This window comes from Tyto alba, unplaced genomic scaffold (assembly GCF_018691265.1).
Source record: "Tyto alba isolate M040663 unplaced genomic scaffold, T.alba_DEE_v4.0 Super-Scaffold_39, whole genome shotgun sequence".
Lineage (NCBI taxonomy): Eukaryota > Metazoa > Chordata > Aves > Strigiformes > Tytonidae > Tyto > Tyto alba.
Window position 1 is genome coordinate 13955328 of NW_024881314.1, and position 19820 is coordinate 13975147.

Below are 19820 nucleotides of genomic sequence, written 5' to 3' on the forward strand. Positions count from 1 at the left end.
AGGAGAGGAGGGCAGGAGGATTTTTAAGACTGGGAAAAATGAGAGTTGACCTGGTAGACTGGCATGTGGGGTATGTGCTGGGCATAGCTCAGCCCATGGCTCCAGTCTGGCAGCACAAGCAGTGCTCTGAGACACCCTAACACTTGGCACAGGCAGAGGGACTGTTTCTCTGAGGAAGAGGGCTGGTGTTACAGGTGGCCAGAGACAAGGCATAGTGCCCAAAGAAGAAGAATGCCACTGGCCAGGCTGTGGGGACTGCAGTGGCGGTGGCATTGGCAGTGTATTGCTGTTTTTCTGCTGCAGAGGTGCCGCCCACAGGGCCACCCAGGGAGGGCGACTTGACCCCACCAGCCATGTGCCATCAGATTCATCCGAACTGGAGCTGTGTTGGTTGCCATGACAACCGGGACAGGTCATATGACCCGTTCCACTTTCTAAATATAATTCTGTTTCACACAGTGTATGTGACTCCATGGAAACCAAATGTTGAGCAAGAAAGAGTGCATAAAAATGAACAAAATGAAGAATGACTCAAAGCATTAGAGAGAGAGGCTGTGGGTAGTGCTGGAGGGGTCCAGAGGTGCCCCAGGCATTCCCCTTCAGGGCAAACGGTGTGGGCATGCCCATGGCCAGCCTGCGAAGGGTTTGCGGGGCACTTCTCAGTGCTGGGATCTTCATGTCAAACTTGGGATGGACACAAGTGTTGGTGTAGGCATCCTTGCTGCCAAGGGTCTTCTATGGACTTCTTTCTCTAGCAACTCATTTGCACCGTGTCTGTCTTATTTCTGCTTCATACCCTGGGGTTGACACACACCTTTGCCAAATTAGTTATTTATGGAAACTGCAGTTAGATGGAAACATAAGCTCACTGATGTCAGTACAGAGCAATCTTTTCCCCGCAGGACAGAGGGCTGTTCTGGTGCAGGTTCTTATTGTGACAGATTTTCCCTGCTGTGTCCTTGCGTTGTTCCTTGCAGGGAGTTCTCCTGCATGTTTTGTCCAGCTTTGTGTCACCAGTGATTCTCTAGCACTGGGCAGGACACTGCAGGGGAGCTGTTTAGCTGGACTATGTAGCCTTTGTGCTGTTGGGTCTGCAACACTTTGTGCAGTGTGACTCTGAGCAAGTGGCAACAGCAGGTAAGTATACTGACACTGCATTTAATTCAAACCTTTCCCGCAGCTAGAGGCATCCTCTGCAGTTGCTCCAAGGCTGCATGCTCTGTTGAAATAGGATCATAAAATCGTAGAAGAATTTGAATTGGAAGGGACTTCTACAGGTCTCTGGTCCAACCCCCTGCTCAGAGTTAGATCAGGTTGCTCAGGGCCTGAATTTGTGATTTTGGGCTTGGTTTGCTTTACCTTGGGTTGTGTGTTAAGCAGAGCTCCTGGGCTGCACTCTGTTGAAGTGCAGTGCAAGCTAACACATCTTCGGGGAGCTCAGGCACAGATGTTTCCTCCCTAGCATCCCTCTTTGAAGGAGAATGGGGATTTCCTGCAGTTTGAAAATGAGAAGTGATTTTCCTCTATTGAGCAAGGCTGAACTTGCCTCAGCGGGTCAGTCAGCATGGAATGGATTGATGTGTGCAGGCCCTTCACTGCTTGTTGCCTCACTTTGCTGCATAAAACCCGTCGGCTTTCTTTTTTCCACCATTGGGAAGGGATTACATTGCCAGGTGGACTTCCAAAGGAACAGCATGAGTTGGGCTGCTGCTAATTTGATCAAGAAGAGCAAGAAAAGAAAACAAAAGTAGTTAGAAAGTCAGAAGAGGTGGAGTGGGAGAGTCATCCCCACTGCCTCCCTGATGTGCAGCCCTGTTCTGAGCTGGCTCAGCCAGACCACAAGTGCCAGGGCTTCAACATGCAGGCCATAGCTGGTGCTCTTTTTTACACAGAGCATGCAGGATATCTGACTCAGTTGTCATTCTCTTCAAAAGTGCTTCTAGACAATCTGTACTTAACAGTGCACAGATAAGACACTGTTCACTGGTCAAGAGTGTTGCCTGTGGGTAAGTTATGATGCTGTGGGGTGGCTGTCCTTCCCACACTGGTTGTCCTCCTCTCCCTGATGTCCCTAACCCAGTGCCAGTGGATGCAGGGGGAATGGGCCACAGGTAATGTCAGGTTCATGTGCTCTTCCCTAAAAAGCACATCCTTCTGCCTCTTACCAGTGCTGGTATCTTGGACTAGGTGGCTTAACCCCATAGATGTGCTCTTAATTCATATGCTTGCCTTTGGTAACTTTGCATGGTTTGGTGCTGAAGAGCTCCAGTGCCCTCTCTGCTTTGAGATGCCTTTTGCATTTTCTGCTTATTTCTGGGTCCTTACAGCTGTTCATATATCAGGAGAATCCCATCCCCGTGTTTCTGCAGACAGCAAATGAAAACCTTTGCTTGTCATGGAGAATGAGGCCTGTTGAGTGGCTGGCTCTTGTCTACCCCTGTATGTAACCCTGCTATATGGACTTCTGATCGTAGGAAGTCTCATAGGAGGGAAGTGTATTGTGTTCTTGGTGTTGAATGTTTTGAGAGATACTTTGATCCCTTTTCCAGGCAGCAAATACTGATGCAGAAGGATTTCATTGCGGTCACACGTTCCCTACTCTGCTCACATTGTTCAGATTTCCTGTTTCCTCAATGCTGTGTTGCAGACATCCTTTTCAGGTTTAGATCTCTGCCCACCACCATACAGTGGCTGGTGACACTCCCAGAAGTGACAGTGAGGGGAGTGGCATGTTTCTCAGCTGAAAGGCACTGTGGGAGTTGCAAGATTTGGAAGGCAGAAGGAATTGCTAGCCCACTCAGACTGAGCTTCTGCACTGCCAGCTCAGGCGCTGTCTTTTTCTCCAATTGGAATAGAGCAGATGTAGAAAGAAGCACTTAATTTTGATGGAGGAACTACAAGAAGTGCACAGCCCCCTGGTAAGCCATTCCAGTTGATACTTATCCTCATGATTGGCAGATTCTTTTCAAATGGAGCCTGTCTAGTTTCAGCTTCCAGCCCCTGTCTGTCATTCTGGTTTTGCTGGTTTGTAACACTCTGCTGATATTGAAACCTCTTCTCCATGTAGACATCCCTCTGTTGTGATTTACTGTTCTCATGAACCATCTGGGCAATAATTCTTCTAAAAATAGGAATAAGAAATCAAAGTAACAGCACAGTCTTGCCGAGCCATCTAAGGAAGAGTTGTGCAAGGAAAAGTGCTTCACTTTTCTTGTGCAATGTGGCTGGGCCCAGGGTGTGTCCTTGTGCGCGCTGGGCTTGGAGGGAGGCTTGACGCCTGCCCAGCAGTGCTGTGCCAGCACTGGGGCTGGGCTCTTGACCACCATCTGCGTTGGGAGAGCCTGTCATTACATGCCAGGTTAGCCCCAACTTCTCCCGTATGGGTGTGCAAACATGGCTCCAGTCTGACTATGCTGGTGCTAGAGGAAGGGACTGCAGAGGGTCTGTCTAGGGAAGGGTTGTTTCTGCTGAGAAAAACAGAGCAAGAAAGTCTCTCCCGTTACATAGAACTCCTGCTTTATCAGAGGAGGGATGATGTGCTGCCACTATGGCCTCTGTGGCACTCACATTTCTGAAAGTATGCACTACTAAGTGTGCCAAAACTATGAGGTACTTAATCTGCAGTGAGGTACTTAACCTGCAATAGACCCCATCCCCAAATGCTACTGCCCCACACCATCTATCTCAGAGCCTGCTGGTGTCTTTATTTCAATGAGTGTAGGGTGGTGAGGAGTAGAGGACGAAGCCAAGTTTCGTTTCTTCTTCAATTCCTCCCATATGTCATTTTCAGTTCCTCTTTTCCCAACAGAGTATCAGTTTGGAGCAGAGCTGATATAGGCGTGGGAGTTCAAGTGTGTGTGGGAGGGGATTGCACTGAGACCAGTTAGGGGCTCTAACACAGAAGTGGTTCCAGCATCTAGAGGATCTTCCTGTGCAGTCCCTGTAGCAGGGGTGAAGTCCTGCCCAATAGCAAACTGCTGTTTAGGATCACATTCCTCTCTAAAACAAAAGGAAGAGATTCACACATCCATACTCCATGCACATCTGTGCAAACCATTGCCCCATTGTTTACAAGAACTTCTACATTTGGCAGTGCTGGGGTTTCCCTTTATACTCAATGCAGTCCTCTTGACTATTGTTGATAGGGACTGCTGTGCTTGCAACACTTTATCATTGGTGAAATCAGAAGCAAAGGTAGAAATACTAGTAACTCAAAAATAGAATTAGCAACTGTAAAACATAATGCTTGTGTGCTTTTTTGAAGTGATACACATTTTGGCAGGGTCTATAGCTAAAACATTGGCTCAACTTTGGTCTTTATTTTATTTCCAACCAACATTTGCTGGTGTCCACTCTATACTGTCCATATCTGTCTCTTGACATAGCCTTTAAGAATACAACCATATAAAAGACCTCTGTTTTTCCTGCAGTCTATCAGGGAGAACTGAAGTGACACTGGAAAAGTGACTCAAAGGATGTTAGGGCAATTGCAGAGCTTCCCTTAAGCAAACCAGTGATATCTGTCCTTGCAGGGTTACCTGGTGCTGACCATGTGAAATTAAGTAATACCATGGGCCCCTAAAGTGAACTGAAGCTAGTCTTGACCTACTTGGTATGTGGGATCGCTATAGGACCATATTAAGAAAGAGGGATAGCAGGAATGGATAGGACTTTAGTTCCAGAAGGGAAAGAGGGTATTAAGGTCAGAAACGGCAAGCATGCAGTAAAAATGTGTGAAATTCAGTACCTTCTGGATTCTGGAACAGAACCCAGGATTGGATTATCCCAAATTCCTCTTTATGGTTGATCATGCACAGCAGAGATAGTCTGGTGTAACTTTGTTATGTTCAAGGCCAGAGATCTGTGCAGTGAATCTAAGGGACCCAACCTGCTGCCAAATTCTTCACGAGCTGGTACACTCCTACACTGTGGAATTTATTTTTACTTTGTGTGCTTTAGCAAACAGTAATGGAGGACAATTAACCCTGTGATGGAGAGAGTTCGGGAGCTATCCCAGGATTTGTCCCAGCACTCTGTGCTATCCCTTGGAACGTGATGGGAGAGAGACTGGCTTTGTGGTTCAAAAATGAGCTTGGGGCTATCATGCTTTCCGTTCTGATCTGACGTCCTCTGCATATGTTACTTGATCCTGAACCTCTGAATGCGTTTTACCCCTGGCTTTCTCACCAGACATACCTGTGTCTTGGACAAGGACTGTGCATGGGTAAGGTGCAAGTACAGCCCCTCAGGAGGTAGTCCTGGAGACAGAAATCAACCAGCAGCATTCTTAGCTGTTATTGCAATTACTGGAGTGATGGCACTGCTCAGCCATACTCTTTCCAAGAGTTCTTTTTTCCTCCCAGTGTTTAATTGCATTAGGTGAAACTGTAGAGAGAGGTGTCTGAGAGTGATGTGAGATGGAAAAGGTCCCCTGCATGGCAGGTCACAGGAGCTGAACAGGACCAAAAGGAAGCTTGTGCAAAACAGCTTTTTGTTTTTTGTAAGGTCCATGTGATAAAAGTATGTGTCAGTGCCATATGCCAGTCCACTGATACTTATCACCTGCACAAGCAATGCGATGCTTCCAGGGACATCATGCCTGGGAAGCCTGCAGTGACTTATTTTCAGGCTTGACTGAGAGTAAAACCAAACAAAAGGATGATGCTGAATATTAGAGTCATATTGCAGGTGTCAGGACTGTATGAGTAGGTTTCTGGTGGTACCAGTATGTGGCTATAAGGAACTGGAAATAAGTACATGGTTGTTCAAGCCATGTTAGAAGTGGCATTGCATAGTGAAACAAGGCACTTGCATAAACTCAGATAACCCAGAGTTAAAACTGGGATAGCTTAATTTTTCTGTCATGTTCATGAGGTTTGATGTTTTCATTAGCAGGATTCAGAGCTTCCACAGAAAGTTGTATGAAACTGGGGGGTGTTTCAGTGGCATGTGTGGAGGGGTCCTGCCCCTGTGATCACAGAACAGGCATGGTTGTGCTAGCTTCACTAAGACAAGAATTTCATTTAGTGCATTTCTAGGCAATAGAATAACAATAAAATGAGAACATGTGCCTTTGGGCAGACTAATGTGTAAGATAAGTTTTCACTTTCATCCTAAGCTGATATCAGCAAAAAATTTTAAAATCAAATAGTAACATAAACTGTGAAAGCTTCTGCTTTCTCACATGTATAGCAGGGTGAGTGGAACTGTAAATTTATTTGATTAAACGTTAGAGAGCGGAAACACGGGGGATAGGAATAAATGGTGAAGATTGTACTGATGAATTTTGCATGCCACCCTGCTAGCCATAGGCATGCTGAACATGAGATTTGAGTCATATACCTGGTAGAGTCCATTCATATCTCCCAAGCTAACTTGTTCAGTTCATGTTGGGCCAGCTGAATCTCCCAGCTGGTATTTCTGCTCAAGGAGAGGAGTTAAATCAGAACCAGCATAGGCTCCATCAATGCTGCAGCGGTGAGACAGTATTTATCTCACACTGGCTTTGAGTCCATACGGCTGCCTTGCAGTTTGTGACCTGCCTGTGCAAGTAAGGTTGGTGAGGTACAAACGTAAGATCATTCTTGAATTCAGTGCCTCCTCAGAGCCATTGTAATCAGAATTTTCTGAAACTGAAAAGAAACATAAAATAGACTTCTTTCTCCAAAATTCTTAAATGACCCTTTTATTCTGGGTTGGAACAGAATTGGAATTTCACTCAGAGACTGAATGTGTATAAGAAGGACACATCATAGGTTTATTTCTGGTGGTACTGTTAATATGTCTGTCAATGTTTGAACATTATATGCATCCAGATGCTGAAACTCTGCCTGTCCACTGGATGTGGCTGCTTGTGAAGCTAGTACAGTCACTTTAGACCTGTTCCCTGCCATGTCAGAAGACACTTCCTGGATAGAGATTAGCTTCCACTGGATAAATACTTCAATTTCACACATTTTTCCTTGTTCTTTTGTATTTGTTCCTTTGAAGGCTATGCAAACAAACAAAAAAACTAGTACATAGCATGCCTGGTTTGCCTTTGGGAATGTGGAAAGGCAAAGTGGAGGTCTCTGGATGTGAGGCAGGAGGAGACTGTTGGGTGCATAGCTGCAGCCCTGAAGGGCTGCAACTGGCAGTCTTTGGCGTGTGGCGCGGAATCACAACTTTACAACCAGTAAGGTTATAAAGTAGGTATGTTTATTCAGCGCTGGACACATGGGGGGAATAATTTCCTCCAAATGTGTGCCCCATCTGGAGCCAAAAGGGGCTCCCTTTTATTGTCTAAAATATTACATATTCATCTACTCTAATACATATGCATCACTACTCCAAGGATAGGGAGGGAATATTACAATTAGTTCTGAGAAATGATTAACATATCCCCCCACCCCAAATTGCTCCCTTCGCGCTTGCGCAGTGCTCCCTGGTGGTTATGGGCAGGGGTCTTCAGATGAAGGCCCGTAGTCTTCTTCACTGTGTTCGCTAGCTGACCCTTACTTCTGCCCCAACTCAGCCCTGTGGTCAGGTGCACCTTGTCCTTCAGGTCTGGGCTAATTTGCAGCTCCTTTGTCTTTCTGGCTCAGTGGTTTCAGTTCCCTTCTTATCTCAAGGACAAGAGGTACCAGAGATGGCCCATCCTGTCTTCCTTCTATTCAGTCACAAGGGAGTTACGTTCTTTTGATATGGACCATCAATGGCCCATCTTGTTCTTTCTCATTCCATTGCAAGGGAGTTACCATCCTTTGATGAAGGCCATCTGGTGAGCATCCCAGGAGCTATTGGGCTAGTGTGAGCATCCCCTGAAAGGGAGGGGCTGTCGTGTTAGTGTTTCCTCAGATCAGGACCTGCATCTTATCTGTCTACCTTTGCCTTATTCAGCCTTCCTGGTTGAAGGGATGGGGCAGGGTTCATGCCTCCATTGGGATGAAGCCCTCTTTGTCAGTCTTACATCAAGCAGCTGCTGTAAATACCAAGCCACCAAGGAACCACCAGAGCTATTTGGAAGAGGGAAATTGTTCAGGTGATGCAGTATAGTGAGCCAATTACTTGCACTTCAGCTTCACCTCTTTTTCCTTGCACCCCAAACCTGCACTGATGCTCACAGCTGAGTTCGTGAAGAGGTGCACAGCTGAGGTGGCACCTGAACCCTGGCAACAGTTCTGTGTGCCTGGAAAGTAGGTGACAGCATGACGCTCATCTCCTGCTGTTCCCAATGATCTGGATCACTTCTAGTAATCTGGATCCTAATGATCCTGCATCTAGATCATATGGATGCATATTACATCTAGATCAGTAACGTATGCATTGTTAATTACATGAATTATTAGTATACTGATAAATTTACTTCAGTGTACTCCACCTATAGGCAACATGGCTCTGCAGTGTTTTTTCTTGAAAATGTCTGAAGCTAATGGTGTCCATGTAAATTAAATTTAGGTGGCACCTCCATGACCCACCAGTGCTTTGACCCACCAGTATATCCACGTGAAAGTAAATGAATGCCAGATGCATGCCTTTTTTTCTCAAACACTTGATTATTTTATCCTTTGCATTTTACTACTTAACAAGAGTAATTTTCTTGGACAGGTCCAGGTGCTCATGGGACATCAAATACAGAGGGGTTTAATTTCTCTCCCAAAGGTTGTTCAGTGTAGCAAGTGCTCCAAGGGAAGACTGAATCATGTTCTGGATGAAGCTAGGACAGATGAGGGGAGAAATGAACTGAAAGCCTTTGGGTGTACTGCAATCTTTAGAATGCCAAACCACATGGTTCCTTCCCAGATGTGTGTCTGGTTAGACTTTACATTATCTAGATATTGACTTAATAGGTTGGGGTTTTTTTCTTTTCTCAGCAGAAACCCAGAAAGGCAGCTCCTCAGACAGGAGAAGATACCTTGAACATCCATCTACCCGCCGGCTGGCAGAGCTATATGTCTCCCCAGGGCCGAAGGTACTATGTGAACACCTCCACGAATGGTAAGTGGGGGAGGGGGCTCCAGTAAATGTCACCCTAGCAGTACAGATCTATTACCAGAAATTGTCTCTCAAGTTGATGACAAAACAGAACCACAGTCAAAGGAATTAATATGACCTTGTCACCATATGAAAGAAAATTGTAAGAAGATTTAGTCTTCTAATCCTGTCATCTTAATTCTGACCATTAGAAGACATCTGAAGCTTTTACAAAAGACAGAGAATGTAAAGTAGAAACACCCGTGCCATAAAGGATATAATCTTCACCACATTCCTTATTTCCTTTCCCTTTAGCTAGAGATATTTATGTCTATATATGTACATACATGTAAAGGAGTTTGATAGAATGTCAGGTATCCCTAAAGCACCATTAGGGGCAAACAGAAATAGTTAATTGAAAAGTTGCTTAAGTCAGAGGCAACTTGCCCATGGAGACACATGTAAGGGGACATTAAAGACAGAATTTTCAGTCTATATTTGGGTGTTTTATTCAGTGTCGTGCTAGTAGAAAAGCAGACAACTAATGATCTTATCAGATGCTCAAGACCTGTCAAACTTGCACCACTTCTGGCTTACCTAAGACTCTGTGTCTACCTGCTCTTCTTATCATGAGCTCACAACAGCATTGCAAAAGAGGGACTTGTGACGAGCAAAACCAGATTTCTTTTCCAGAAAGAATGACAGAATGACAAGGGAGGAGAGGACATCAGGAGTTCACCTTGTTCACAATGGAGTTGAAGCCATCAGGAATGACCACTGGCATTCCTTTTTCTGACTCACTGTGAGTGCAAGGAGAGCCATGGTCTGTCACAATGCACCTCACAGCCCATTCAGGGACTGATGTGTTTTATTTCAGAAGCCTTTGGCTTAGAACTTGGCCAAGTCATTATTTACCTGAGTTTTATGCACTGACATCTCATGGGACCCTCCAGAAGGCACATTACCATTAAACACTGCCTTCATTTCCAAGCATAGTCTGCTCTGGCTCATGAGCAGTATTCTTTGCACAGCTGGGGAGATCAGTAGGAGTTAGATACCCAGTCCCTATTGCAATTCAGATGTGGGTGAGGAGGTGATTAAACTCAGCCCTGAGCCATAGCCATTGTAGTGATGGACACTTACTCACACAAACTGGGTTGAGATCAGATAAAACCAGTAAGAGGCAGAGCCTGTTTTTTATGTGATAAACGCTCTTGTCAGAGGAATCCTAACCTAAAGGGTAGATGGCCTGATCTCAGTTTCTCCATAATGTCAGGCAGCTTTTTCCTTTCCTTGCAAAAGTTACAGACTGTAACAAGGATGGATAGCCACGTCCTGCTTGGTAGGTCCAGGTCAGAAATCAGGAAAGTGATTTTATAGGAAGGGAGGATAGCCCTGGCACAGGCTGACCAATGAGGTAGTGGAATCTCCATCCTTGGGAGATCTCGGAGCCTGGCTACATAAAACTGCGGCTGACCTGATCTGTTGTTAGCAGTGATCCTGCTCAGCGTGAGTAGCTGTGCTGGAGACTCCCAGAGGTCACTTCCAACTTGTCCTTCTCAGGACAGTGCCCAAACCACCTATGGTTGTGCTTTCAGCTACTGCAATGGGATTGCTATGCAGCAAGAAATATGGTTCTCAGAATAACAGAGAATAAAAGAGAGGGTAGAAGTGGGATTTCTGTGTTCTGGTTCCTGCTTTAGGGAGAACTTATTCAAATTCTATTGAGATGACTACCAGAGTAGTCCTAAGCCTAACTAGTTTTGAAGTTAGGCTTGCTTTTGTTTCTTGTGCTGGACTCAAGAATCATGCATTTCTGAGCCTCCCACACCTTCCATGAAGGCTGTAGCCTTTTGTGAGACAACAGGATTCTCCTGTAGCATATACAGGGGCACTCCAGCCCTTCCACTCCTTCATCTTAGTTGGCGTTCCTGGCAAGCTCAGTTTTTCTCAGCCTGCTCAGTTAGAATATGATGCTGCCTAAAAGTTTTTTTGCTGTGTAGATACTGCTTTTTGCTAGTTTATTAGTTTGATGATATTGCTTGGGAGTATTTTTGCTCTATTTGGGCTATATTGCACATCCCAAATGCCTGTGCTTCCTGAAAGTGGTTTATAAACCAAAGAAGTGTCACCTATGATGTCATCTAGGCCTCAAACAAAGCAGAAGCTGAATGCAACCTCTAGGCCTTTCTGCTGAAGTGTGTGATGAAGCCTCATCCAGATCTGGCATGAGCACCTGTCTGGACACTGTTTTGATGTAATCTGACTAATTGACTCTGACCTTTGTCCCTGCAAAACCGGTAGTGCAGAGCTATCTGTGGGCAGATTGTTCAGTCTCATGTTGAATATGCACTTTCTTCCTTGACTGTGCTGCAGAGCTGGACCTGCTGAGCCATGCAGTCACCATAAAGTCACATTTGGCACGTACGGCTTGCTGTCTAACAGTGGGATTTCACACTGACACTCAGGAAGTATTCTTTAGCTTTGAGCCATATGATAAGTCAAAGACGATATGCTGTAAAACTGCAGTCACCATCTTTCCTATGGTACAGCTGCACTGACGTGGGGAATGTTTATCACAAGTCTCATAGACTGACTGCACCTGCTGAGTTGTAACTGCTTATTTGTCCTGTCATTGCTGCAGCTGCTGCTGAGAGTATCACGATATATACTGGCAGTGCTTGTCATGGGGACATGGTGCCAGCATACATCTCTGTCACAGGGTTTCATGGGCCTCCTTCCTGCTTTGCCTCCATAGCACCATTGTTTCAGCAGCAGGATCTAGGTCTCTTTTCCACCAAGGTCTTATTTGTGTAGATGTACTCCTAGGTTTCTCTCTCTGTATCATAGCTATCACCAGATGATGAAAGTACTCTGGAGCGTTTGAGAGAGATATCACTGTTTAGTGCACAAATACAGTAACTCAGAGGTCAGTGGGATCTAGCTGGTTGGCCTTCAGTCTGATCCATGTAGTAAAGGTCTTCTGTTCACCATTACCCACCACCACCATCACCACCAAAAAAAAAAAAAAAACCCAAACAAAAAGCAAAACTCTTGGTTTGTAAGGTCATAAACATTTCTCCGATCTCCCAGGGACCCGTCAGCTCTTAAGTGAGATGGATGATCAGAAAGTATTTCAAGACCTCCTCCACACTCTTCAGAAATTCTTTTTATTTTTTCTGCTATGGGGAATTCTGGGTGTTCAGCAGCTTTCACACAGTGACTCACAAAGTGGCTGGCTGACTGCATGTTGACTTGCTGTAAAACCACTGTAGAGGTGACAGCCACTGCTAGAGTGTACATCTGGTCGCAGCGGAAAGGGAAGGGACATTGCTAACCCATCGAGAAATACTTTAAATCCTGTGCACATTGCTTTCCCATGGTCTTTCCCCTCTGATTCCACAGCTGAGACAGTCTGAAATGATGATTTTTCTCATGCCCCACATATGCAACAGGAGACTGAGGAATCAGAGGATACTGCTTTGGGTGCTGATGGCAGTAGTGCCTCCCAGGAAGGGCATGAGCACTTCTCTTGCTATGACACTGCATGACACTGGATGTTGAGTCTGCCTATGAGAGAAAGATGTTAGAGATTACGGACCCCATTACTGTTGTGTCTGGTCAATGTCAGCAATGTTCTGCATGTATTAATCCCACACAGATGGGTGTAACAAGTATACTCATTAATGTACAGACTATTACAAAATACAAGATTCTGTGTATGATACATTTCATAGTTAAACATGCCAGTGGGTCACTAGAGAGAAGAAAAGGGAGCTTCTTGAGGCAACAGTCAGTCAAACCAGTCAGTCAAACAGAGAGGCACCCATCTGAGAAAGAAATATTTGCATTTCCATGTGAATGAAGCAGTCCTTATTTTAATGAAGACAAATGGCTAAACTACCTCCTCGACAAGGAATAAGTACTGTGAGATTCAGAGTGAATGATTAAATATGTTTGAACCTTGGAAGACAAGGGCTTGAAAAGGAGCCTTCCTGGAGCCAAGGAGCTTCCCAGAGCTGTCCAATGATATACAATGTGTATATTGTGATGCAGATTTTCTCATGGAGACCTCTCCTTAACAGATTCAATAAGGCCTAAGGTATGCCTTAGGAGAAGGAAGCTCTGGGTAGCACCCTACCAGGAGAGGATAGCACTTCAGAAAGATAAAGGAATGAGAAGGGAGTTTATGGTTATTTTTAGTCTAAGTGGTTCAATTGTGGTTTTCCTTTTTTTTCTTTTTTTTTTCACTTCTGACTGTCACAAGTATCTGTACCTGTTTTGCTGACACTAGATGCTGTGAATAAAGTATTTTATTAGAATTGTACATTTACATAGCTGCATTGGAAGGTGAGTTTAATGCAACTTGGATAACAGGAAGGCACTGTTCACTGAAGGCTATGGCACATGTTTTGGTTGGGGGACCTCAGCCAGTACACTGTCTACTCAGCCCTCTCAGGGCCTTCTGCTGCATTGAGTAGGTGGAGAGCTGGCACCAGAGGGTGGACCTTCTGACATGCAACAAAACAATTGGACTGTAGGGGTTTCCAGAGACCTTGTTACACTGGGCTACACTGAAAAATGAGTTTTTCTTCTTCATTTGGAGACTTCTATCAGAGAGGACTTTAGTTTTCAGTCCCAAAATAGAAGGAGGTTCTGACATTTTAGTCTGACATTCTAGCAGTTTAGGCATGTCCCTGTGTATGTCTCATGGCTCTTGTTATCAGGATCTACAAAGCTTCCTGTTCATCAAGAAGGAACATTAAATTGTCCTGGAAAGGCTCTGTGGTTGCTCTCTGTCATTGACCAAAGATAGGTTCCCTCTCAGGCTCCTCTGAAATTCTCTGTGGAGTTTCCTTCCATTTCCAGCTGCAGAATCTGGACATGGATCAAAATCACCGTGCCACATCAAAGGTGTCTTCTCCAGGTGCTGAAACACCAAATTGTCTAGAAGGACTGTACAACTTCAGCTTTGTTATAGTGCCTTGTACTTCATATAGCCTTTTTTTTCTTCCTTGAAATTTTTGAATCCAGAAAGGTATTTCTGTATCTCATCTATGGTCTGAATACTGCTTGCTGAGAGAACGAATAGTTTCAGAGAGAATAAATATGACTGGTTATTCTGCTAGCTTACAGCAGGTCTCTCTGGCGACTCTGGCGACTGGGTTTTATGCAGTTTTTTTCTTTTCCCTCTTATTTTAAATAACTTAGAATATCACTCCTGTTGAAGTTTTCCTGTATTATTTGCTCTGTGTTTCTCCTACACACTGAGGCTAAAACAGGCAGTGGAGCTGAGGTAGCGGTAAGAGGCTATTAGCTTCTATTCAAGCATGAAGAAATTTGAGAGGATAAATTGATGATGGCTAGAAGAAGCACAGAGCTATTTAGTGAACAGTAGGAGATGATAGTGCTCTTTCATAGGTAGTGATCTGGGGGAAAAAGGTAGCCAGAAAGTGAATGGAAGGAAGGGCTCCTCTTCATAACATGGAGCATCCAAGGAGTATCTTCAGCTCTCCTCAGCCGGAGTCCTGCTAGCCCTTCCTTCAAGCTCTGCTTTGCCCATATGACCCTAGGGACTTTAGTGTCCCTGTCCCCTGCACACTAGGGACCCTGTCCAGTCGCTTCCATCCAAGGATGCAGCTGCTGAGCCTCTACCAACAGCATAGCGCTGCAGGATCTGTCTCTGATCCCACCTTTTCTGGAGTTCAGAAGTACCCAGGCTTGGCCTGCCACTGAACTCATCTAATTGCTAGAGTGCTACATTGTGGGTTTTCCTTCAAGGCTGATGTTTGTTAGGTATCAAATGTAGCACTGCGGTTTTGAACAGCACTCTCTAAGGTCTCCAATGCCCTGAAGCCCACAGGTCCATGCTCTTGCTTTCTTTTTATACAGGTAACACAACCCTTAGGCATTGCTATCATGCCTCCTCCCTTTGGTTGTTCCCTTCCATCTTATGTCTCTCATGCATGAGGTAGAAGACAGTCACTTATCTCAGCCATATGCTAAGCATGTGTGGAAGCTCCAGGCATTGGGTTCACTGTCTGTTCTTTTAAATGTTGTATTTGGACATCCTCTGAGTGGCATGTCCTTCTCTTGCAGCACTCCAGCTGTCCTGCATGCCCAGCCAGTCACCCTGTCAGTCAGTGGGAGGCATATCCCAGAGCAGGGCTGGGGGTATTCACCAAGCTGAGGGCTGTGGCTGAGCCCTGGGTCAGGTAAAAACACGTAAGAGCACCCCCTGCCCTGCTCTGGGGCCTTGCTAGTATCACTGCCTTTCTGAAGGTTTTCTTGGCAGGTTCATGGCAGTTTTAGCACGTCCATCATTGACAAGCAGTGGTGTGAGGAGGTACCTGACCTCTCATGGAGTAGGATTGTGGCTAAACATTTATACAGCCTCTGGGCAGGGCAGATCTGTGAGCAGAGAGCCTGCAGGTGGGAAAGGCATCTCATTTACAGGAAGACAGTACTTAAAAGCAACAAAGGCAGTTTGAAAGCTGGCTGGAGGGAAAACAAACAAAAGATAAAGGGGCCTATAGTTAAATTACAAGAAGATGGTGCAAAACTGATCATATTCAGAGCATAGTAATCAATGGTCCCTTGTCAAGGGGAAGTCTACACCAAGGGAAATGGTGCAGAGATCTACCTGAGACCTCATTCTGTTCAGTATTTACAGTAATTAATGGCATGTTGACACTGAGAGTACTTACTCAAATGTTAACTTTAACAGAATCTGGGAGAGAACATGGTGTGCTGCACAGAACAGGCTCAGAATTCAGTCATCCTTCAGCTGAGGGCACATGCTGGAAGGATGCTGTTCAGTAAAGATGCGCTTAAGATTGGAGATTTCATCAGAAATAATTATGTGACAAAGAGAGTCAATGGAGCAGTTTACAGACAAAGACCTAAGGGCTCTGGAGGATCTAAAACTGTGTGTGAGCCAGCAGTGTTGTGCTATTGCAAAAACAGCCAGCATTTTCCATTATATGAATAGGAATGTTGTCTGTGAGGCGTGAAGTAAACTTCAAACTTTGCAAGGAAATTATAAAGCCTCAGCTGGAATATTTTATCTTGTTTTGGACTCCACTTCAGGGAAGATGTGAGCCAGTTGGATAAAACCCAGAAGAGAGTAGCAAGAATGATGGGAGATGTGGAAAACATGGCCTATGGGCAAATGTTAAGAGGTTGGGGCTGTCTGCCCTAAGAAAGCAAAGATGTGGATGGGGAAATGAAAGTAGACTTCATGTGCATAAAATGTTGTTTGCAATGCCTGTTGTCACTAGAAGACACAGTAATACACTTCAGTTGCAATGCGGACAACTCTAACTCTTACTAGTTCTGTAATAGAGTAAACTGTGGGAGTAGGGAGTTGCCTGGGAGTCTGTATCACTGGAGGCCTCTAAGAGGACCTTATGCAAAATCATGAAAAAAACATATTGGCTTTGCTTATGGGCACAGCAGGTACAAAATGTCTTCCTGAAATCCCTGTCAGGCCTGTTTTTTCAGTCTGTAAAGCCTAATGTATATGAAAAATATTTATCAATGCAGAGGACGACAAGTGCCTGGACCTCACATGGGAGTTGTTCTTTATTTGGAATCTGTGTTTCCCCAATTTTTACATAAGTCACATCTGACTAGGCTGTTGTCATTCAACTGCTGGTTTGCTTTTTCTGGATGTCTAAGTCAAAGAATCTTAATAAGAGTTCAAAGGAACATTCACTGTGCTTCATTTCATGTGTATCCACATGCACCTGTGCTGAATATGCCCACTGTGTGTTGGAACAGATCCTGCTCCTCCCTGGGCAGTCCTGCCTTCCTGCTCCCCAAAGAAAAGCTAGATTAGCCAGCAGTGTGCAGGGCAGCAGCTGGTGGGCTCTGCACTGAGCAGTCAGTCTGCTGAGATGGGTGCATGGCAGGGAGCAGGGAGAGATTACGGCCTTTGAAGAAGTTCATCAAGCAAAAGCTCTAAGTTTTGGTGCGGTGGGGCTCTGTGTTGCTCCCCAGCTGAGCTCTCTGTGTAGTTCTGCTCTTTCTTCCTGAAGATGGGAGGTACTGGGTGACCGGTCCATCTGACATGCCTGGCACTGCACCATCTCTGCTTCACCATTTGCTTCCTTCCTTACAAAGTGCAGAAGCCTATTTTTGGATTAAATAGATTTTTAGCTCTTGGTGCTTGATATATTCAGAGATGGGAGCTCAAGTATGCATTCCCATTCCTGGGGCAGGGAAATGGGATTTTAGGTGCAATTAACACCGTGATTCTTCTGAGCCTTCAAAATACAGCAGAACCCTCCCCCCTTGTGAGGCATTAATATTATTGTCATCTGTTTCCGGTGGTTAGTGTCCTTCAACATTGTGGTTATCTGCCTGTGCTATCCATACATCTTACCTGATCATAATAGTATTTCCACCATGCATGTTGCTGTGTGATCTAATTTTCATTGTCTTTACATGAAAAACACAAGGGAATTATTTCTTAATGGGAAAGAATTAGAATTTATGAGACAGTGTTTCTATGTGGAAAAAGGATGTTAGAAAAAGCTATAATGCAAGAATTGGGGTGACTCTGTATGGAACAAACAGATTTGTACAGGTTAGTGAGTCAGCTGACAAAGGCAGCACATTCCTGTCTGTTTCCAGTTGATGGTCCAACCAGATAAACACTCTGCATTTATCATCCTTTGAAACTGGTTGGACTCAATCCCGAAACCATTTTAAAGGCCTCTGAACTGTAAAAGGTCTGCAGAATGAAGCCCAAGAGTATACCTAAAATTTGTTTTCACAGCACGGCCTGCTGTAGGAAGATTGAGTCTGCATCAATTACATTATAGTCAGGATGCCTGGCATCTGTCTTGTGCAACATCTCCAGCCATCCAAGCTTGTCATATCAAAACATAGAAAAGAGGAGAGAGATGGCAAGCCACTCTAAAATGCCTGGAAGACTCCCCTCTGTAGCAGTCATGGTCCTTATTTTACATCATTTACTCTGCAAGGAGTCCTGTGCTGTCTGGAATGACAGTCAGCATACCTCTTCTGGGATTTGGAGGGTTAAATGCATGTTCACACTCTCTGTTTAGAATCGGAACACCAGCAAGCAAGGATGAGAAACTGGAAAGAAGTCTGTGCAAAGGAGTGCATGGCTGCCAGGCTGCCACCCACCAGAGTCCACAGCACTGACTGGCCTGTAGGTTGCTCCCTCCTGTGCCCTTAGATACATTTCACCATCCCTATCACACTCTGAGCAGAGTTCGATTCACCCAACAAGGTACCATCAGCAGGGTGGACAACTCCATTTGAATAGGACCTTCCAATCTCACCACTTACCCATTAAAAGAAATAATTACCTTTACATCTCAATTGTCTTCCTGATGTAGGTGTATAAAATAGCTAATGTGAGCTACACCCTGTAAGTGCCAGTCTTTTTTCACTGACTCTAAGGAGAGCTTCAGTGACAATACTGACTCCACAGACAGGCACATCTGGCTGTAGTGAATCTCACCAGTGACCTGAGCTTACAGCCTAGACCTGAAGGGGAACTTGAAAAATGTCCTTAGTTTCCTTGCATGGGATTACTGCCCCTTACTACAGCCATAGCAGAATGCAGCCATGATGGTGTCATCAGGCACAGAACAGACTACACAATAAAACAGTCTCTTCCCATCACGTCATATGGTGAGCACACCTCTCTTCACACCCAAAATATCTGTCCTGGCTTTCCTCCCCAACAGTGCGTAGGATGCATAGGACATCTTTAAAATACCGCACCCGGTTTCTACACTTCATTCCTACAGCTGTTGCAAATACCCAGGCATGTTCACACACGCACACAAAACACACATCTGCACATGTACTCATACTTCAGAGGGACAGCACTTTGGGGGAGATTCAGCGTCTGAAAAGCTGGAGTATTCCTGGGGGTTACTTGAATAACAGGAGCTGGAAGGCCAAGCCAACAGCTCTGCAAATCAGACCAGGGCAAAAATATTTATCCAGGGGCAGGAAGCCTTGTCAGGTTTAGGAAATATCAGAAATACCAGAAATATGACCTGCTGGCATAGCAGTGGTTGAGGAAAGAGATATGTCTTTAGATACCTTCATTGCACAAGTACTAACATGAATCGAGGAGGCCATGAGAGAGCTGTCAGGAAGGCAGTGTAAAGGAAAGTCAGGCTCTGCAAGTACAGCTTTAGGGATGTCTTAGGGAGAACACCTTCCCCATAACACACTTTGCTGCATTCAGGGTAGCCACGGTATATGGCTTAGAGCTGGCCAGAGCTGCAAGCCCCACAGAAAGCTTTTCTACATGCTAGAGACTACTAGGTTTGAGCTGAATAAAACTGCATTTATGTGTGCAGTACTCATAAGTTTGATTCAGCAGATGGAGGGGGACTATTTTTCTGCTGTTAGAGCAATGAATGGGAGACCAATGAGAAATAACTTTCTGAGGGTGAGAAAGCCCTTCCCAGACGTGCAGTATTGGCCGTTCCTCAGCACTCTGCCCCTGTGCCCTTGAACAATACTACTCTGCTTTGCATTTTCTACCCATCAAATTTTAGACATTAAAATCTCCTAGCCAGTGTTTGGCTATCTCCATGTCTGTGCTTCCCCAGTTTCTCCAGCCTCAGCATTACCACCCATAGGCACACAGCACCTTGCCCTACCACAAGCCCTCTAGGATGTGTGCTCAGTCCATGTTGTCCAGTGCCCACTGCATGTGCCAAGAGGAATAGGAATTGGCGAAGTGTGTTAAGCAGCCCAAACCCCTTGTTCCCGTCCCCTGAAGCTCCTGCTGCCCTGCAAAAGAAGTCTGGGCTGTAGCAATAGTGCTTGTGACTCTGGATGGAGAGAGCATGGTGTGCAAGCCACCCTGC

The 19820-nt window shown here is 45.1% G+C and overlaps 1 protein-coding gene across 4 annotated transcripts in view; it reads left to right on the plus strand.

Annotated features, from left to right (window-relative positions):
* The window catches only part of GAS7 (growth arrest specific 7), a 105977-nt gene that overhangs the window by 27949 nt on the left and 58208 nt on the right, over positions 1-19820 (plus strand). For 3 of the 4 annotated variants that reach the window (XM_042802543.1, XM_042802540.1, XM_042802542.1), the window contains exon 2: positions 8853-8976. In XM_042802543.1, the coding sequence (XP_042658477.1) occupies positions 8853-8976 (124 nt within the window). The remainder of the gene's footprint in view (positions 1-8852; positions 8977-19820) is intronic. The other variant, XM_042802541.1, reaches the window with a different exon arrangement.